Genomic DNA, 19,172 nt, shown 5'->3' on the forward strand with positions numbered 1-19,172 from the left:
TGTGAAATATCACCATGTGTGTACAATTGAGGAGAGCGATAGGAGGGTCAGGTCCTCTGGGACGGGGTCCTCTTACTCGTTCATGTCTCAAGCTTATCTATCAGTTGAACTCCAAAAACCAGCAGCTCCTTTTATCAGTTTGATGCTATTGAGTGGTGCATGAGCTCATATTCTTTGCTCTTAACTACTGAGTGCTGCTCTTTGTCTTTGGCCTATCACACCTACATATCCTGGTCCACATAGGTCTTCACCTCTTATCTCTGTTCATGCTCATCGCTGCACCACATGCTGCTCTAAAAACTACAGCCTTAACCAGCAACTTAACACAAGGTCCAAATAGTTTTGACCTTACTGGAGACTCTGGACTTTTTATGTTGTTAATTAAATATTAAATTAGATTTACATCTGATTTTGTCATTCATGTAAAGAAACTGATATTCTTTACTACAACTGTCAATCTGTAGAAATCCTAGATGTTTTAAGGATTTAATTAAGGACAACATAGTTTTCAGTGTCTTAACAAGCTGAAATCTGTGAGATTGTATATCACAGAACAATCCCCAAACAAAAATCATAGAGTTGTTTTTCCTCTAAGATAGGGCTGTATAATTATATAAATTCTACTATATTTATCAATTTTTTCCACCCTCGGAAGGTATCAGTTTTTCACCCGCGAGGGGTATATAGGCTTATACTACACACCAGTTTTTAAATTGTGTTAATAGGCCAAGTAAAACGGAGTTATGCTAAAATAAGTAAACCATATTTTTCAGAACGTCAGAGAAATATCAAAACCGGCTTTTCCGGTTATGTGAACGGGAATGAGCTTCCAAACGTAAAAAACGAAACGCAACATTATCTCAAATCTTCAAGAAATTACAATGGGCAGTATTTTGTTGCTAAGAAACGAAGTAAAGTTGAGCAAGTAACCGTGAAAGAGGAGCAGAACGGAGTAGCGGCAAAAGCAGTGAGGTCGCGAAATTAATGTTTGGATATCGGAGCGACTAGTGGCATCCACTTCGTAATTTGTTCTTAGCTTAGTGGTTTCTGTTCTGTATATACAGAATTACCTGAAGAATGAACCATGCAGTGGTGCTCTGTTTTGAGCTGGAAAACGAAGAGGAGAACCCTGCAGCCGCAGTCTGGGCGCAGTGAGGATTGCCATGATGACGATGGCGGATCGATCATTCTTATTAGCAACTGACAAAGAGAATCAGAGCCTGAGAGTACGATGAGATCCTGGCAGTCTGACAGGTAGCTACTCCGAGATCCAAGCAGGGGAATGACGGCGCTGCGCAGCTGCAAGGAGTCGATCACTATGAGGTGAAGCAGAGCCACTCCCCCAGCAGCTAGTAGTAAACAGCTTACAGTCACGGCTAACTCCGAGAGCCAAGGTAGAAAAGATTTTTCCCTATAGTCCAAAAGACTTTTTTTATTCCAAAATGCAACCACAGTATGTCCAAAAGAAAAACATAAGTGCAATCATTTGCATATTGAGAGTCTACAGAGGCTGATAATCTCCCCACTCAGCTCCCAGATCACTGTTGAAACTTTGAGTTTTATGTCAAATCCACATGAATTAAATGACCGAAACTAATTTTCTCACTGCATCTTTGATTCATTTTGTCCAGCTGTAGACTGTTAGACTCTGTCCAATCAGAGTCAGGTATTGTGTAGTGGTGTTTTTAATCAGTTTTCAGTTAATTAAATCTAAGTCTATGGAACACAAAATGTCACTAAAATCACTCTGTCCTTTTAAAATCTTTCAGAAAAGTAAAAGTGCCTCAAATTGTATCGTTTGCCAAATATTGTGATACATATCGTATTGTGATCAGAATATTGTATATTGTATCGTGAGATTATTGTATTGCTACACCCTTACTCTAAGGTCCTTTTTCTCAAACATATGTTTATGGTATGTTTAAACCTCCAATTCACAATAAAGGTTTTGGTTAGAAAAAACTTGATATTTTATCTAGACTTTCCAATGCAAAGTTTATAGAAAATCATTTGGGGGTTTATTTGTATTGAGTGTGTTTTGGAGCTCTGTCTCCTATTGAACTGAATGAAGAACACCACCTATGCTGACTTGTAGGTCATCTATACATGTCATCGATCATGTATAAATGCAACCTTTTAAATCTCTTTTCTATTGATACAGACAAAAAGATTAGCTAAAGTTGCTTAGTTTGCTTTCTTTTTTTGCTTGACACTTCTTCTTTGGGGTGACAGTGGAGATGGTGGTCAGAGTTCATTCTGTAACCAGAGGGTTGCTGGTTCAAACCCCCCGCTCTGTGTGTCTCAGTCGTTATCTTTGGGTCAGACACTTTACCTGCTTTGCCTGTTGGTGTATGGAAACTTTGCATCTTTCAGACTGTCCCAAAGCAGCTGCAGCTACAATGTAGCTTAGCACCATCAACGTGTGAATGACCAGAATCCTCTGGACTAGATAAAACCCTGTACCGGTCATTTAGCAATCTTCTTGCCATTCAACTGAATGTTACGCTTCACCCAACATGGACTACACATCCCTCGGTACAAAAGCAAGCAGAAAGAAGACAGTGGTTTTTACATATAGCTTGTCCTGCTTGTGATGGCCCCCTGCTGTGTTGCATTGTGGCCTGTTAACTGTTTTTTAAGAAAGGTCTTGGAGATGGGAGGCGCTAGTGGTCACGTGTCCACCTGGGCCCGTTGACATGAATGGAACGAGCAATGAGCGCTTGTACCACAAACTCTGTGGGGACCAGACTGGACCAGTCTGGTCTGGTCCCTCCAAAAATGGAGGCGTCACTTGACCAGACCTGGGAGCAGACGCTAAGACCTGTGAGGGCAAGCAGGTTCATGTCCAAAGATCGGTGCAGCGGTTCCTTTGCCGCCGCTCACTACCCCAAAACATCATTTTAATAATAAATGCCTCTAAAAGGTTGTGCCCTCACAGTTTTTTGTTGCGGTCATCTGAGCCAGGCTGTAACACTGCTAATTAGTCCAAAAACCTCTTCTCTTGTGAGTGTTAAATTGTATGCTATATAAACAACAAGCAGGAAGCAACTGCAACGGCTGAATGGCTGTTTCAATTTAAAAACATCAATCTTCATATTTGGCCAAATTTTTTTAAAGGTCTTTTTTTTTGGCTCCAGTGGCTTTTATTTAACTGAGTGGAAATGGAAGTGGGTTGTTGGCAGTTGGCAACGATCAACAGGCCAGGATTCAAACCTGTGACTGCCACATAGAGGACTGAGGCCCCTATGTATGCTTTGCCCCTGTGTCATCACTGCGTCTTTGGCCAAAACTTTTAAATCGTACTTTTTCTGACACCATCTACGTTCCAACGTCAGAATGCGACAACATCCCCAGACCTTGGATGTAGTCAAGTCAGGTAAAATGCAGCAACATTGTTGCAGATTTTAAAAGTAAGGTATTGCTAGCTTACTTGCCAAATGCAGGTTCAGAGTTATCTTTAATGTCTGCATTGATATTATGCCACTGTCCTTAATTAATCGACCAAATGTTTTCAGACGCAGTTATGAATCATTTGGGCTGATAGGCAAGTATCTTAGTCCGCTGCTGATCAACATCTCACGAAATATATAGCAACTCAAAGCCAGATCACATTGACTATGGGAAAAATTAATGAGACTTTTAACTTCTGCAGCAACGGGTTTCTACAATAACACTTTGGAACTCCATTAACTTGCAAATTAACAGCAGACCAAACAAGCTACTTGTAATGTTTTATTGACCCAAACTGATTTATGTGTGAAAGCAGCCTAAAATCAACTAGATGTATAGTTTGACATCCATCTGCAATATAATTGCAATCTCATTGTTGGCACTATAAGAGCATTGATAGAAAATAGTTTACAAGTGAAGATAGAGTTTAAGCACAACATTATGCATAAAAGTCTAAAAACCTTTGGCATTATAACTTTAGTTTCCCTATTCTGTCTGCAATGTTCTGTGTAGGGAAAACAGTTGAACAGGCCCTCCTTATCAAAGTGATTTTTTTTTTTACTCACATGAAGGATAGCACAACAGCTATCAAGTATTTTTCCTTTGTTTGTTTCTGTCTTACTTTCTTTCTTTTTCTTCTTTTTAAATGTAAGTATGAAGGAGCACTCTCTTTAGGAATGATCTTATTAGAATGAAAGCCTTTTTTTGTTTTCTATTAAGCTGTTATGTTGGGGAATTGTTATATATTGACGACAGGAAACAGAACATCTTTCCTTTTTGTGAGCACCTACCAGTAATAAAGAGCCAAAGAAGTCTCATTTTTAAGGGAAGCTAAATTGTATGCTGAACAAAAAATGCATATAATAAAAATATAATCGTTGTCAGATTCACCATATGGCTTTGTTTCATTTGGCTAATAAAAGAATCAGCTGTTGAACTATTATTATTTAAACTAACATAATTTATTACATGGAATGAATTGGAAATTAATGTTTATTACATTAAAAATGAACACTGACATTTTTTTTTTTGCTGTTAAAGGTTTAACTTTTTGAAATGTATTGGCCTCTCTGAGATGGGTGGCATTATGAGCATAATTTGGATTTCTAAATATCTTACTGCTGTCTTACAAAAACTTTGGAAAAGAATTGAAAAGTCCAAACTCTTCTGTGAATAAAGCCTCTGAAATCCCTAAGTACTTCCAGAAATGAGCCTCTCTACCCAGTATGCCATGCTCTTACCCAGTTTTAGAAGATGGTGGAGCCAGGGGGTGATTTATTGCTGGGTGGCAGTCTGAAAGAGGAGAGTGGAGGGGGGTGGGCTTAACTGCAGTATTTCAGGACCCGCCACCAGAAAATAGATATAATCTCAACATTAACTCCATTAATAGTATCAGGAGTTGAATTAAGAAAGCCGTAAAGCATGCACTCTGGAGGATAAATTACAAGCCGGGCTTTTCTTCATCGCTCTCACACCCCCCTGATCCGTGCCTCTTATGCAGTCTTTAACGCTCCATCGTTTTGTTTGCATTATATCTCTGTTTTTTCTCCTTTTTAGTATCTTCTGTCACTCATTTTCCACATTATTTCTCACATTCATGTCAAAGTTTGCAACATGGCAATGATTCCATAAGTATAGTTTCTTCAAGACTGTGTATGCTGTATATCTGTGGACACACAAACATACACACACACACTCCTGGTCCGAACGCTCATCTTCTTTAGTGCTTCAGTATCGATCAGCACAGGATGTAAGAGACTGGGCAATAAAGTGAAGCAGCGCTCCCTCTTCTTCACTTCTCTCCTCCTTTTCCCGCATTCCCAGTCCTGTACATCCTCTTTTATCCCCCACTTCACTCATTTACTCATTACTTATCACATTAGTCATTTGTCTGTCGCTTACAGTCCCATGTTTTTTATCCCCCCGAAGGGTCCTTTTACCACACTCTACTCCTGGTAAGTCTTTCTCTGCTGTGTCTGTGTCTGTTAGGCACCTGGAGAAGAGCAGCAGTCCTTGCCTTCAGAGTTATCCAGGTGACTGTTTTTGCTGTGCTTTCTTTCAAGGGTAACTGTTTCCCAATATGAGCTTACTAATGCTTGGGTTGCAGACAAATAGACAAGGGCAGCATTATTCTGAGCAGTCGCGCGACCCTCCAAATTCTTCCCTGTCACTAAAACAAAAGTCAGATCATTCATCAACTCCGTAGTGCTGAATTGCGCTCTCCTTTATCTGTGCATCGCGCAGTCCGAGCTGACCGCACACTCACACTCACGCACCCCTGCCCACGCAAACACACTCGTCTCAGGGGAGCTTCCTTTTGCCCTTCTTTCTGTCCTCCGTTTCTTCCTTTTTCCCTCTGTATTTTTCACTGTTCGTTTTTGATGAGTTTAAGTTCTTTTGTTTTGACCTCCAGACATCATCTTCCAGTTTTTTTTAATCACACCTAAAGATGGCAAGGTGTGCAAAATTACACGCCTCACCTACAGGCCTAAAAAACATTCCTGAGACTTAAAAGACACTGTCAAGTAATAACAGATAATGTATGCTGATTTGTTTCTATTTTTCGATGTTTGAAGTGTATCCTTACTCAAAAAATAAATGCAAACTTTTACTTGTGGTTTAATCATGCAATAAACTGATATAATAAACTATACAGATATGAAGCCCTGATCAGAATTTTATTTACGATTTCCAATCACCGTTTTTGCAAGGTCTGACCCAACAACACATTCTGAATGATCACTTTCGGATCAACTCTGAGAGGTTTAAGAGCACCAGTCAAAATACACCACTTGGCCAAAAAAAGTTGATACCCAAATTTTACTAAGCAAATAGAATATTGGATAATTATTGTGTGAGCAATTATCTTACAGCTGGAAACAGGTTATTTAACCACAGCTGATGCAATAATTTGCTTCTTATTTCTTAAACAACCATTTTGAGAGTCATCTTGTGGGTAAGGAAAATATGTTTGTCTGTACCAAGCATCTAAGGAGGTACTAGAAACTACTATAATTGTGTTGAGAACTGTGCAGTGCATTATTATAAACTGGAAGAATAGTGAGGAACCATTGTCATTGAGGAAGTCATGTGGTAGGGAATAAAATCCTGAATGATCATGATCTGTGATCACTCAAGCGTTTGGTGAAATCATATTAAAGATAAACAGTAGAACTAGTTAAACGGGCTGTTTTGTCTAGGATCATCTCCACATACTCAATGCGTAGGGAAATCAGGGGATTGGGAATGAACAGATATGTAGCTATAAGAAAAACAGTAATCAATGAAGCTAACTAGAGAAAAAGGCTACAATTTGCCAAGAAGTATAAAGGTTTGACCCTTGAGTGATGTAAGAAGGTCATGTGATCCAATGAATCTAGGTTTACCCTCTTCCAGAGTGATGGGTGCTTCAGGATAAGAACGAGGCAGATGAAGTGATGAACCCATTATGGCTACTATCTACTCTGAGCCTACAGGGGCAACGCTTTGATCAGGGGTAGCTGTTGATGATCAGGCATAGGTTCAGCAACATTATCTGCCCAGACTGAGAAGTGAAGTCATGACTACCTGAATGTTCTTAATGACCTGCTTATCCCATTAATGGATTTCCTTTATAATGTTACAGACATATTCCCATGACAATGCTAGGATTCATTGGCCTCATGTTGTGTGAGAGTAGTTCAGCAAGTGTGGGATATCATTTTCACACGACTCGACCACCACGGTCCAGACCTAACACAATCTCTTTGATGGTCTTGAGAAGGCTTTGCACAGCTGCCAGACTCCTATCATCAATACATAATCTTGGTGAAAAATAAATGTGACATTGGATGGGTGTAAATCTTGTGACATTGCAGAAGCTTATCAAACCAAATGCATCAACCTGTGTCAATCAAAACTGAAGGCAGTCCACCCAGTGCAACCATTTTCTGATGGATCTTTTTCATTTTTGGGGGGGCCATTCAGTGTATTTGTTCAGTTCTTTCTGCCATGATCAATCACCTTTATTTCTATTAGGAGCAGAGATTATATAGTGTTTTATAGAGCAGTCATTGTTAAACATATACGAAACCCACCTCAAACAAAACTCGATGATTCTTTTTACTTGTCACATTAAATTTAGAATAGAACGTTTTATTCCAGATGTTTCTCTGCTAATTTTGTAAAATGCAATAAAACAGAAAAATACAACCTAACTTTCTTATCATTCACACTGATTTTCTTTTACCTTGTAAGTTCATCCTTTTGCATGAATTTTCTAGCTTGTAAAAGATAGAACATTTTGTTGGTATGTGCACTGTTGATACTTTTGTCATTTGTTCTCTATTAGTACTGAAACAATTAAAAATATTTTGTTGAAAGTGTTGATTTCATTTCCACTTTCATGAGCTCTTATTGCTGCACTGAATTGTGGGAAGTGTATTGTTAAAGTCCTTCTATTCCCTGGGGGAAAATTTACTGTACATGTTTTTGAAATTTTGCCGTTGTGCTGGGTGCCTTGACAGACATTTTTCTCTTTAGTTAAGCTATAACTCTGAGTTCCAAGTACTTTTCCTTTTATGCTTTGTCATTTATTTCCTAATCAATTTTATGTGTCTGTTCAAAGAACAAATTCCGTACTTGATTCTATTACATTAGTATAACTGAATTATTATAATCTATTATAATTATACATATTTCTACGTCAGCAGTTTTCAACCACGACTATGAATATCTAAAGCTGACCTGAAAACGTTCTGGATCATGATTGGCTTTCGGAGTGCAACAGCATCATGTATGTATGCAGCAATGCATCATGAATGCACCACAACACTAGGGTCTTTTTCCAACAAGGTCTCTGAAAACTGGATGGAAGGAGATTAGAGTTCCATCCATCCAGCTGTTCCTCATTGATTTTTTTAATCCATCAATGCATCCATTTATCTATCCATTGATCCTTCATTCATTTGTCCATCCTCCGTTCCCCATCCATTTTTTGTTCATCCGTCCTAGAGTTTCCCACTTCAACATCTGCTCTTACACAGTCACTGCAGTTTCAATGTACTGTAACAATAAACAGCTGATGATCAAGGGGAACTGCTTGTGTGATGGAAAAAGGAAGCAGAGGAGAGTTGTCCCAATATGACATTCTTGTTTTCAGAAGGTGCCTCAAAGAACATTCAAAGCGGATTGTGTGTGGAATCATCTATGATCTGTCTGAAACCTGATGGCACATAAATGCACCACAAATTGCAATGAGCTCAGTATTTCTGTCACTCTGACATTCAAAATCAGTGGATAAACATTCTAACACAGAGAGCAATAACCCTCCCAGAGCCCCCCTCAGACTGTAGACCTGTGTCAGGGTTAACTGCTGTCTGTGTTAACTACTCATGTCATATGCCCATTAACCTCCATTGTGGTTGTGGGGGCCACCCTGTTCTTGTTTAAGCCTCCCTGGGTGGCAGTCAGAGCTTCAACATTAGCCCCCATTATAGCTCCCCTGGCTGCATTTGCCCCATGTAGGGCAGCCACTGATCTTGTAGCAGTGGAACCAAGTGTCTGTACTGCTGAGTTATGGCTCACACTCAAGTGCTTCATGGACGTGAACGCAGCTGAGAGTTGATATTTACTTTTTCCCGTTATTTGCAACAGTGCATCAGCTCTGCACACGTCAAACGTCCATGCAGGTTGTTTTGTGCGGGCCGTGCGTTCGGGGTAACCCTCTCTTTTCTCTGTAATGGGAGGCGTGAACTCTCGCTCTAAACCCATTTCCAGCCCATCTGAAATACGGCAGCAAATTACCACCAGCAGCGCCCTGCACACCAGCCCCAATCCACCCCAAATAGAAGTGACAGGACAGCGCAATTTATCGCCATAACCCCTGCACCGCCCCACCACCACCCAGCAGCCTCCATGTCCAACCGCCGCACACATGCAGCAGCCCACTGACTGGTTCCTGGATGCAGAGAGCTGTGATTGTGTGCATTGTACATACTGTAGCAGGGGTGTGTGTGTCTGTGTGTATGGTCTGTCCACTCCAGTGTAGGGGCCAACCTCGCTGCTCTGGCCCCCTGCCCTGCCTATTATCTCATTGATTTCCTCCTCTCCTCTTTTCAATTCTCTCCATTTCCACACTGCCGTCCTTTCCATTAGAGGAGCAATTTAACAGAGTGCTGTGACATGGGAGGGAAAGGAGGGGAAGGGGTGACTACAGGATGGGAAACATAAAGTGAATAGGGGAGGTATTGTGGAAGAACTGGAGGGCGGAAGAGGTGTGGAATTAACAGAGGGATGAGCTGATAATATTCTGATTCAAACAGTCAGATCTGAACACTTTAAACAGTTTAACTCAAACTAAACTGATCACTGTTATCATATAAAAGCCTCACTTCAAATCTGACCTTAACTCCCTTTCTCTCAGGACTTTCCTTCAGAACCGCCTACGATCTCCTCAGGACAGGCACCAACCATCCAGCCGGCGCTGGACGGGGATGGAGATGTGCTGGATCCGAGGGTCGCTGTACCGGGTGTCTGCCAATAAGCTGTCCCGCACAGTGGCATTACAGACGTCGATCGACCGGAGAGGTACAGGTGGTCAGGATTCTTACACATGAATTGTGGCTAAAATAACAGAGGTGTGTTTAAAGAACTGGGTAAAGCTCAAAATTCTTTAATTTCTTTTGATGGAAACTCTATTCCAAATCAAAAGATGAGGAAACAAGTTCTCAAATGTGTTACCATTCTACAGAGAGAAAATGAATAACTGCTAAAAAGAAAATCAGTATCAGCATTTTATTCCAATATAAATTCAAATATTTCTTGTACAAACTCTAAATTAATTGAAGATGTAGCCTTTTTTTGTGACTCACTGAACTCACTACTACTTCTGACAACTGTTTCACATCTGTGCTGTATGGATTCCATCGACTTCCTGAGCTGTGATGAGGTGTTCCAGCTGATGATATTTCAGTTTTTCTTCTCTGCTTACATCAGAAACTGATGTAAGAGACACTGCCATTATTCAGTCTGTCCTGGTACAGGCCTAGAGTCTGGAAATGGGCTGCTAACATCTCTGACCCCACACGTCCTGGACACAAACTGTGTAGACTTTTACCTTTAGGTTGATCATTCCTGATGATCACTTAACAGTAAAAGTACCCAGATCAATACCATGCTTATTTACACTATTTCAATCTGTATATATACAGTATATACAGTATATATACTGTATATATATAAATATATATGTGTGTGTCTGAGAGAAAACACACACAGTAAAAAGTGAAGCTATAGTCACATTTCTTGTGTGCAAAATCTTGGTAAATAAAGCTGATAGTGATTCAGAAGGAGAAAATGTGAATTAGAGTAAAAAAAAAGTCCTAATGGTAAAATTTCTTCACCCACTTCTTGTTTTATAAACTCTTTAAAATTGTGCCTTGATTAAAAACTACATCCCATTAAACAGTTATTTGAAATATGTCATTATAAAGCTTTGTGGTTAACAAAGAGTACCTTAAACGATAACAACAAAGTAGAACATCACCTTATATATTAACGACTACTGGGGTTTTAACTTAAGAGTTTGGCTCTCAATCAGGAGCAGTCTGAGAAAAGAATAAGTGAATTGGACCACAAATCTTGCCTGCTTTTCAGGCTTCCGTTTGGTTTTTAGCTTTTTTCATTCAGCGATGTAGACACATTTCAGTTGGTATTAAAATTACAGCCTGTTTGGGTTTTACAACCAGCTCTGTTGAGGACTGCTGCCGGTGGTCCATGACTGTAAGTGTGTGTACATCCTGAGGCGATACAGCCGTGTTTATTCATGTTTGTGGCTGGAACTCCGTCCACATACTTCCTAATAGACTTAGGGGAGCAGCTTGGATTTGCCATCTGAAATAATAAAGTTGTCATCTGTCAGAGCGGCCAGGGGGAGGGCCTGGAGAAGTGGATGGTGCAGATTAAAGCCTCGATCGGCCTCTCCCCACTTCCCTTCCCTGCCTCTCTTTCACACATTCCTGTGCAACTAAACCTTCAGGTAAAATTGAAGAGCTGTGTTCTGTTCAACTCGTGACTGGCATCCCAACATGCCTTTTCACGCTGTTTCTGCATCCTCCAGAAACATGCATCAGGTTTCTGTCCAGCAGGAGCTGTGATTTCACATCTTGAAAAGCTCTCCACCCTCTGCTTTGAGCACCGCCAAAGCACCGATCCTTCGGGAGAGCATTACGAGCCAGAAAGTTCCAAATTTAGCATCACAATCAAGATAAACTGCAGCCTTAACATCCTCACCCTCTCATAACCTCCTCCAACTTTGACACACCTTTTCATCTGCTGGCTATTTATTATGTCCTCAGACCAAAAACGGACGTCACGATTTGTCTTGGCTGCAATGTGTCAATCCACCACAGTATAAATATCCCCTCACCTCTCAGGTTCTTATTGCATGTGTCCACACGCACACACGCACACACACACACACACACGCAAACAGTGGAGGCTTCATTTTTGTCACATCTGGTGTGAATAGAGAGTAGTTTTTATCTTTCAGATTAAACCTAAAACACGAGAAAGCTGCACAGGGATAACTAATGGATAAGAACTTTTGACTTCTTTTGGGCTTATTCAAATATGCAGCCATGCTTTTATCACCAGGTGGATGTACTTGCTTGTAATATTGTGCTAACATTTCACAGCATATTTCAATTTGAAGGAGTTCATGAATGTGCACCATTCATGAATGTGCACCAGAATTTACAACTGGCAAGTTGTACTGGCAAGTTGTAAATTCTGGATCAGGTTTAAACAGACTGTTCATGCTTTAACTGGTCACATGCTGAATTTTCAGGGTTGTTAGTAAATCAGATGTAGCTTTTCTTTCACTCTAACTTGTTGCGAAGCTTCTGGCTGGATTCAAATGCAACATTTTTAGGTTTTAAAACTCTGTAAGCTCAGATTTTCTTGAAACACTTGTTACTACAACCATAGTAATGGTCTTTAAAATGCTCCTGGTCATGGGTTGGCTCTTGGTCTTGAACTTCTTTTTTTTTTTTTTTTTTTTGACTTTTTGAAAAGTTTAATTCTGTTTTTGTTTTTAAATTTGCTGGAACTTTGTGACATAATTTTTGTAATTTAGCTGTCAGCCAATAACTGCATTGGGGGAAACAATAAAAAAGGTTAAATAACCTGGTTGCATAGGTAAGGACACCTTTGTTGAAACTCTTAACTTCAAATAAAGCTCAGTTGTCTTTGCAAGTTTTTGACTTCTAGATGCTTTAGGTAAATAACATAGATTTCACAAAGCTTAAACGTATCAGAAATAACCTCACTGTACAAAGATATCAGAGAAGGTCAAATTTGACTACTTACTTTTGTGATTACCGCTAAAAAGCTAAAGATTTTATTTGGAGTTTAAAAAAAACACTTTTTGGAATGTAAAGTATATTTTTCTTTTTATTATTTCCTAAAATGAAGACAGATGTCTTGACATTATGGAATTCTAGCACCACACACATTCAGATAGACTTAGACTTAGACTGACTATTGTCATTTTGCATGCACAGGGTGTATACAGAACGAAATTTCGTTGCATACGGCTCAGGACAGTGTTTTGAGCTTTCAAAACTGGTTACTTAAAAAAATAAGTTTTTTTTATATGTGTATTGAATAAAATTGTTCTCTGTATTTACTCCTGGGACTGTATATAGTATTATTAGTTAGGAGACAAACAGCTCTAAATCTTGTCACTGTGTTGGCAAATAAAAAAAACATATTGTGCTCATCTGTCTAATCTCTGCAAAGTGTAACAACAGCACAAATCTGCATATTTCTTGTGCTTCTACTAATAGTGCCAGAACTCATTGGTGACATTTTTTGTGTTTTGTGTGAAACCATAAACATAAGATTTTGAATTTTTCATGTCTTTCCCTCCTTCCTCCTCAGGAAAGTCCTCCAGTGCACACACGTCTCCGGCCCTGGCTCGTCATTTAGCCAGGTAACAGTTTATATCCTCTTACTAACCACTGCAAGATCATTTTAATTACTCTTGCAGTGCCAGCTTTGAAACGTTTATCAAAGTTTTAAATGATCTACAGTTAAATATGGGTCATCCTGCTAGCGCTCTTAAAATGACAGCACCTTCATGAAACTAAATCCAGCCAGCATGTTTGCATTTGATCCTCCTCACTCTCTCACAGTATTCAGTGCCTTTCATCGCCATCAGCTCCGGACCATGAGTCCAGAAGTAATCCTTTAAAATTAGTATATGGAGAACACCTTTACCCAGAAACACTCAAATGGTCCAGAGCTGAAACAGAAACTCTGCTGAAAAGTTTCCTGTCTTACCTCAGACCCAATGTTTATTGTGGATTGTTGTGCTTTGTCCATCTCCAGTCGTGCAGTCCAGCGGAGCATTGCCATCATCAGACACGCTCGTCAGAAAAAGCAACAAAAGCAGTACTGCATGTATTACAACCGCTTCGGCAAGTGTAACCGTGGCACAAGCTGTCCCTTCATACATGATCCGGACAAAGTGGCTGTCTGCACAAGGTAACATTCATGTACAAGAACAACTAAACAGACACAAACGAGGGACTCCAATTTCAACTTTACCTTTTAAAACTTGCACTTAAGTTTATTTGTATTATTTTATCAACTGCAAACAAAAAAAATAGGTGACTATCGAGGACAAATAGAAATGGAAGGGAAACTTCCCTGAACAACAAAATACACAACGTAAGGTTTAAATTTTCATAATTGAAGTGAAATTTTCTCAACTGAGTTAAATAATTAAAACAGAATTTGCTTTAATTATTTAACTCAATGCACCCAATTAAATATCTAAATGTGAATGTGTTTCATCACATCTGACATTTGAAATGTTAAATCACATGTGAAATCATGAAACACACATATAGCAAATGTTTTGCACATGGGGAATATGTTTGCTACAGTCAGACTTGCTGTTGCCTCATGAGTGAGAAATTGCTGAATATGCAAATCTAGGAGCTACTTGTGTAGCACATCTAAAACCTTTGGGATAAATTGAAGCCTGTTTAAAACCTTTTCAAAGTTTTACCACATGTTAAGTGACTATGATATTGTCTAGTAACACATTACACGTGTAAATTATACTGTACGTAACACAAATGAAACCTTTCACATGTGAAATGTTTTACTGTGTACCTCACATGTGTTCATAACACTATGGAGTAATGTGCTTCACATGTGACACATATATTGTGTAGTAAATGTGTAGCACAAGTGGAACAAGTTATGTTTTCTCACATGCTTCAGTTCTGTGTATAACATGATATATGTTGAAAAGTGTTAAAACTTTTCCACTTTTAACACAAGTGGAAAAGTCTTTAATGCAACTTGTTTTCCTATGTGAAAAATACATTAGCAACTTACAGTACTTCTCTTGTAGAAATTATATCATGTCTGAAGCATAAACTGGGTTAAGGTTTAGTGGAAGAATAGATGATGTAATTTGTAAATGAAGGATGAAACTTAAATGTTTAAACCCAATTTTTAAAATTGGCTTCCTTTATGTTGGTCTAGTTTCTTCCCCATCCTCTGAGGAGTCATTAGCCTGTGTTGAGGTCTAAAGCAGATATTTAAGCTTAGTATGAAATGACCTTTGAGACTATTCCTGATTCAAACTATTACAACTACAGTCTTTTTTCTATACCAAAGACTGACATCGGATTACTGGAGAAAAATAAAGTGTAATAGTTTTTTCATGGTAAAGAAAGTAATGAGTCATCTTAGCTAAAATATTTTTTAAAAATCAGCTCCTTCTGCCTCATTACATCCTAGCTTTTCTTTTTAAAAACTTTTAGTTTTTTTTCCTTACAGATTTCTCAGAGGGACATGCAAGCAGGCAGATGGCACCTGCCCATTCTCCCATAAGGTTGCCAAAGAGAAGGTAATGTATACACCTGCATTACAGCCTACATGTTGGACAACTTGGTGTTTTATAGCTTTTCACGGCAGAGGCCAGACTTTGAAATGATGTGACGGTATAAGATGACAAGCTGCTAGAAAAAGTAGTCGTGGATCGTATTTGTTGTCTTGGCATGGCTCCTGTTCCCATGGATGGATTGAAGTTAGGAAGACATGACCTAATGGTGGGCTGGAGATGCATATGTTGGATGAACCGAGAACATCCTTTGTCCGTCTGAACAACATGTGTTATCAGAACAGGTTTTACTTATAGACATACTTTTATTTTTTTCTTTCATATATTATGTTGTTACACGGTGAACAATCTTTACATCAGAGCTGTGATCACACACATTTCACACCTTTAACCAGCAGCTGGAGTGCTGAACAAATCATCTGAATATTGGTGTGTGATCAGTTACATCATTTTATGGTCCCGTCAAATGAACCTAATGCCATCAATTAAACTTGAAGTAGTTACTAGACATTATACAAGATATTAGTAAATATTACACTATTTTATTTCTAACAAATGTTCTTTCCATATAAGTTTATTTGAGGAAAGTTTATACAAAAGATAAAATGGGAAAAAATGTCAAAGGTATTCCACCTCTGCTCATTCAGAATTAAAACGTGATAGTACCTATTCAAATGTACTGAATTAACTGATCATCATCAATGTTAGTAAAGTCAGATTTTTTCAGACTGCTACTCTGAAGCGATTTGGTGTATGGTAAGATAGAAAGACAACAGCAATGGCCTTAGAGATGCATTTGTTGCTGTCATTTAGTCTGTACAGTATTATCAAGTCGTGTCCAAACAGTAATTTTTCAGTATTTTTCAAAAATAATGAAAAATGAAAAAATAGATAAAATGTGTAAAACATTTAGGCCAGCCAACAGTTTTCTCATTAGGATCATATATTTAACACCATGATCAATAAAAAAAAAACAGAGTTCAAACTCAGACTCCACAAGCCTTAGTCGACATTTTACAAATTAACTTCTGATAAACACTGAAAAAGAATGACCTTTTGTAAAGATTGAAAAATAAAATGACATCATGAATTAGGTTTTTAAAGCTGCATCTCCATGAAACACAAGACTTTTAAAATAATATTCTTTTAGATAGATGAGACAGGAGTAGACTTGATAAGACAAAATGTTCACCGCCATGTTTAGAGAAACCCAAACAAACCATAAAAGCATAAACACCTTATTTGATCTGCTTAGTGGAGTGTGCTTTACTGTCAACAAACCTGGACACCCTGCAGTCACTGAGTGGATTATGAACTCATTCCTCTGCATACTGATGTGTTCTGAAGTCAGATGTTAGGCCATATGTCCGACAGCTGAAGCTTCGGCCAAACTGGGTCATCAAAAAGACAATGATCCTAAACTCTGCACCAAATGTATGAAAAAAGCTGAAAAAGAAAATAATCATCTGTTGCAGGAGTACTGTCAAAGTCCAGACCTCAACCTGACTGAAAAGCTGTGGTTGATTATAAGAGGCCAGTGCAGAAACAAAGGTCTGCAAACATCAATAAACTGCAACAACATTAGAAAGAACAGTCGTCTAATGATCCTCCACAGTGAGTGTGGAGACTGGAAAGGTTCTGTACAAGAACATCACTTGTACTTATTGCTTAAAAATTGGAGTTTTAATAACTGAAATTGATTTATCTTTTCACACTCTGCTGATTTAGTTGCACCTTATGATCAGTCTGTTTTCCGAAGATTATGATTTGTATTTTTGTATCTGCTGATTTATAGGAGCATGAGTGTCTTTTAATGCCATCTCAGTGTAGAAACTAAGATGGCATGAATATATACAGTATATATACTGTATGTATATATATATATATAATAGCCCAACTGAGAGTGTATCAGACAACTGAATCTGCTGATTTATAGGAGCATGAGTGTTTTTCAATGTCGTCTTTGTGTAGAAACTCAAAAAGAGTGAAAGCTTTCTTTGTATTGACAAACAAGCCTACAACAGGTGCTCTGTTGCCTCACCCCTCTCACACACAGTCCCACAATGCACCACACCTGTGCTGGTCATCAACCCGCTATTGGTACATGCTGAGAGCCCAGCTGTCTGTTTGCAATACCCCCTCACCTCCAAAAGCTGGTTCCCTCCCACCAGGGGATACACCCGCTCCTATTTCATGCAGAGCCCCTAAGTTGGACCGAACACGTTTAAATGGGTTGGGGTGGGGGCTCTAGGGTGATGCATCCTCTACCTCTCCAAACTTGATCCAGGCACTAGTGTGGATATACAAGTCCGTATCCCGAATCCTACCCACCGCCATTCCAGCTACCACAAATACTTGGAAACCAGAGACACGGCGGCCAACTCCCCTGGCACCCCCATAGCCGGGAACGCCACCCCTGGCCCTGGGTTGCGCTCACATCCAGGGCACATAAACACATCATGAGAGATGGCCGAGCTGCAGCCTGGATAAATATTTCTGTAGCAGTTAATTAGCCAGAAGAGATCCCATCTCAGCGAGGTGGAGCCTCTCTCACACCCATCTCTCTCTCTACTGAACTCTCTCTGTGGTAAATTTAGAGCAGGCTCCCCCCTGCATGTCAAACAGGACATCTCTCTGCACACAGACACACATGCTGTCAAGATGCACATCCACTTTCCCGCTGCTCCTGTCAGCTGCAATTAAGGTCATTTAGCTGCTCAATGTGACAGATCGGCTGGCGCACAGGATTCCTCTGAAGAGAACCGGACAGTGGCGTGGCTTCAGAACAGCATGTATGTTTACAGAGTCATTTAATCTCATCCTCGACGGCTCTGGTTTCTCAGTCTCCATGTCAATGTTCTTCTTCCATCTTCATTAAAATTATTTAGCAAATCACAGCAACCAAGATGACAAACATTTAGATCAAAATGTTTATTTTCCACCAGCCCCTTAGTTAAAAATGTTTTAAATACATTGGCCTGCAAAACGTGTCCTGGTGTCCTGTAACAACCACAAACTTTTTTGTACTTTACTTAAAATTACTATGAAAGACTATTACAATGTGTTAAATAATATGCATTAAAAATGTTTTCAGTTTTTACACAAAAATATCCGAGCTTTATATTTAACTCTTTTTGAATGTGATATCAATAGAGCACTGGTAAGTCTATCATGCAAAAATGGGAAGATTCTAGCACAACTGCAAATATATCAAGACATGAATGTTCACCTAAACTGACAAGGATATCAATAATTAGAGAAACAGCCAGAAGGCCCATGGTATCTTTGGAAGAGCTGCAGAGATACTTAGCTCATTTGGGAGGACATTTAATACCTGTACTCTCTACACAGGGGTAGAGTAACCAGAAGACACTCAGGTCTAATTAACAGGGTTTTTTGTTTAGGTTTTTTTTGTTTGTTTGTTTTTTTGGTGTTGCATATGTGGAAAGTGTTATTTGTTGATTAAAACTGGTACTGCAAACTACCTTTAAATCAAGGGTGACAGTACCTTGCTTTGCAGATGTTTTTTTTCTTAATAAAATGACAGGAAAGTTGAACTGAGTCAATGGGAAAATGGATGGTGCTTAATAAACTAATAATCGTGGAAGAAAACCTGTTAGAGGCAGCAAAAAAACTTGAGGCTCATCTTCCAGCTGGACGATGTCTTAAACATACAGCCAGAGCTACAGAGCTGTTCTTGTGTTAGAATTGCCTAGTAAAAGTCCACATCTAAATCCTTTTGAGGACTTAAAAACTGATGTCTTGTCCAGTCTAAATGAGGTGAAACTAGTTTTCAAGAAAAAATAGGCAGCTCCTGTTT

The 19,172-nt window shown here is 39.2% G+C and overlaps 1 protein-coding gene across 1 annotated transcript in view; it reads left to right on the forward strand.

Moving 5' to 3' along the window:
- zc3h3 (zinc finger CCCH-type containing 3) overlaps positions 1-19,172 on the forward strand; it is a 62,870-nt gene that overhangs the window by 32,595 nt on the left and 11,103 nt on the right. Inside the window, exons 5-8 of the mRNA XM_005802329.3 lie at positions 9,854-10,017; positions 13,372-13,423; positions 13,822-13,977; positions 15,289-15,358. Coding sequence (XP_005802386.1) covers positions 9,854-10,017; positions 13,372-13,423; positions 13,822-13,977; positions 15,289-15,358 — 442 coding nt within the window. The remainder of the gene's footprint in view (positions 1-9,853; positions 10,018-13,371; positions 13,424-13,821; positions 13,978-15,288; positions 15,359-19,172) is intronic.

The sequence above is a fragment of the Xiphophorus maculatus genome, chromosome 9 (genome assembly GCF_002775205.1).
Source record: "Xiphophorus maculatus strain JP 163 A chromosome 9, X_maculatus-5.0-male, whole genome shotgun sequence".
In the NCBI taxonomy this organism is placed as follows: domain Eukaryota; kingdom Metazoa; phylum Chordata; class Actinopteri; order Cyprinodontiformes; family Poeciliidae; genus Xiphophorus; species Xiphophorus maculatus.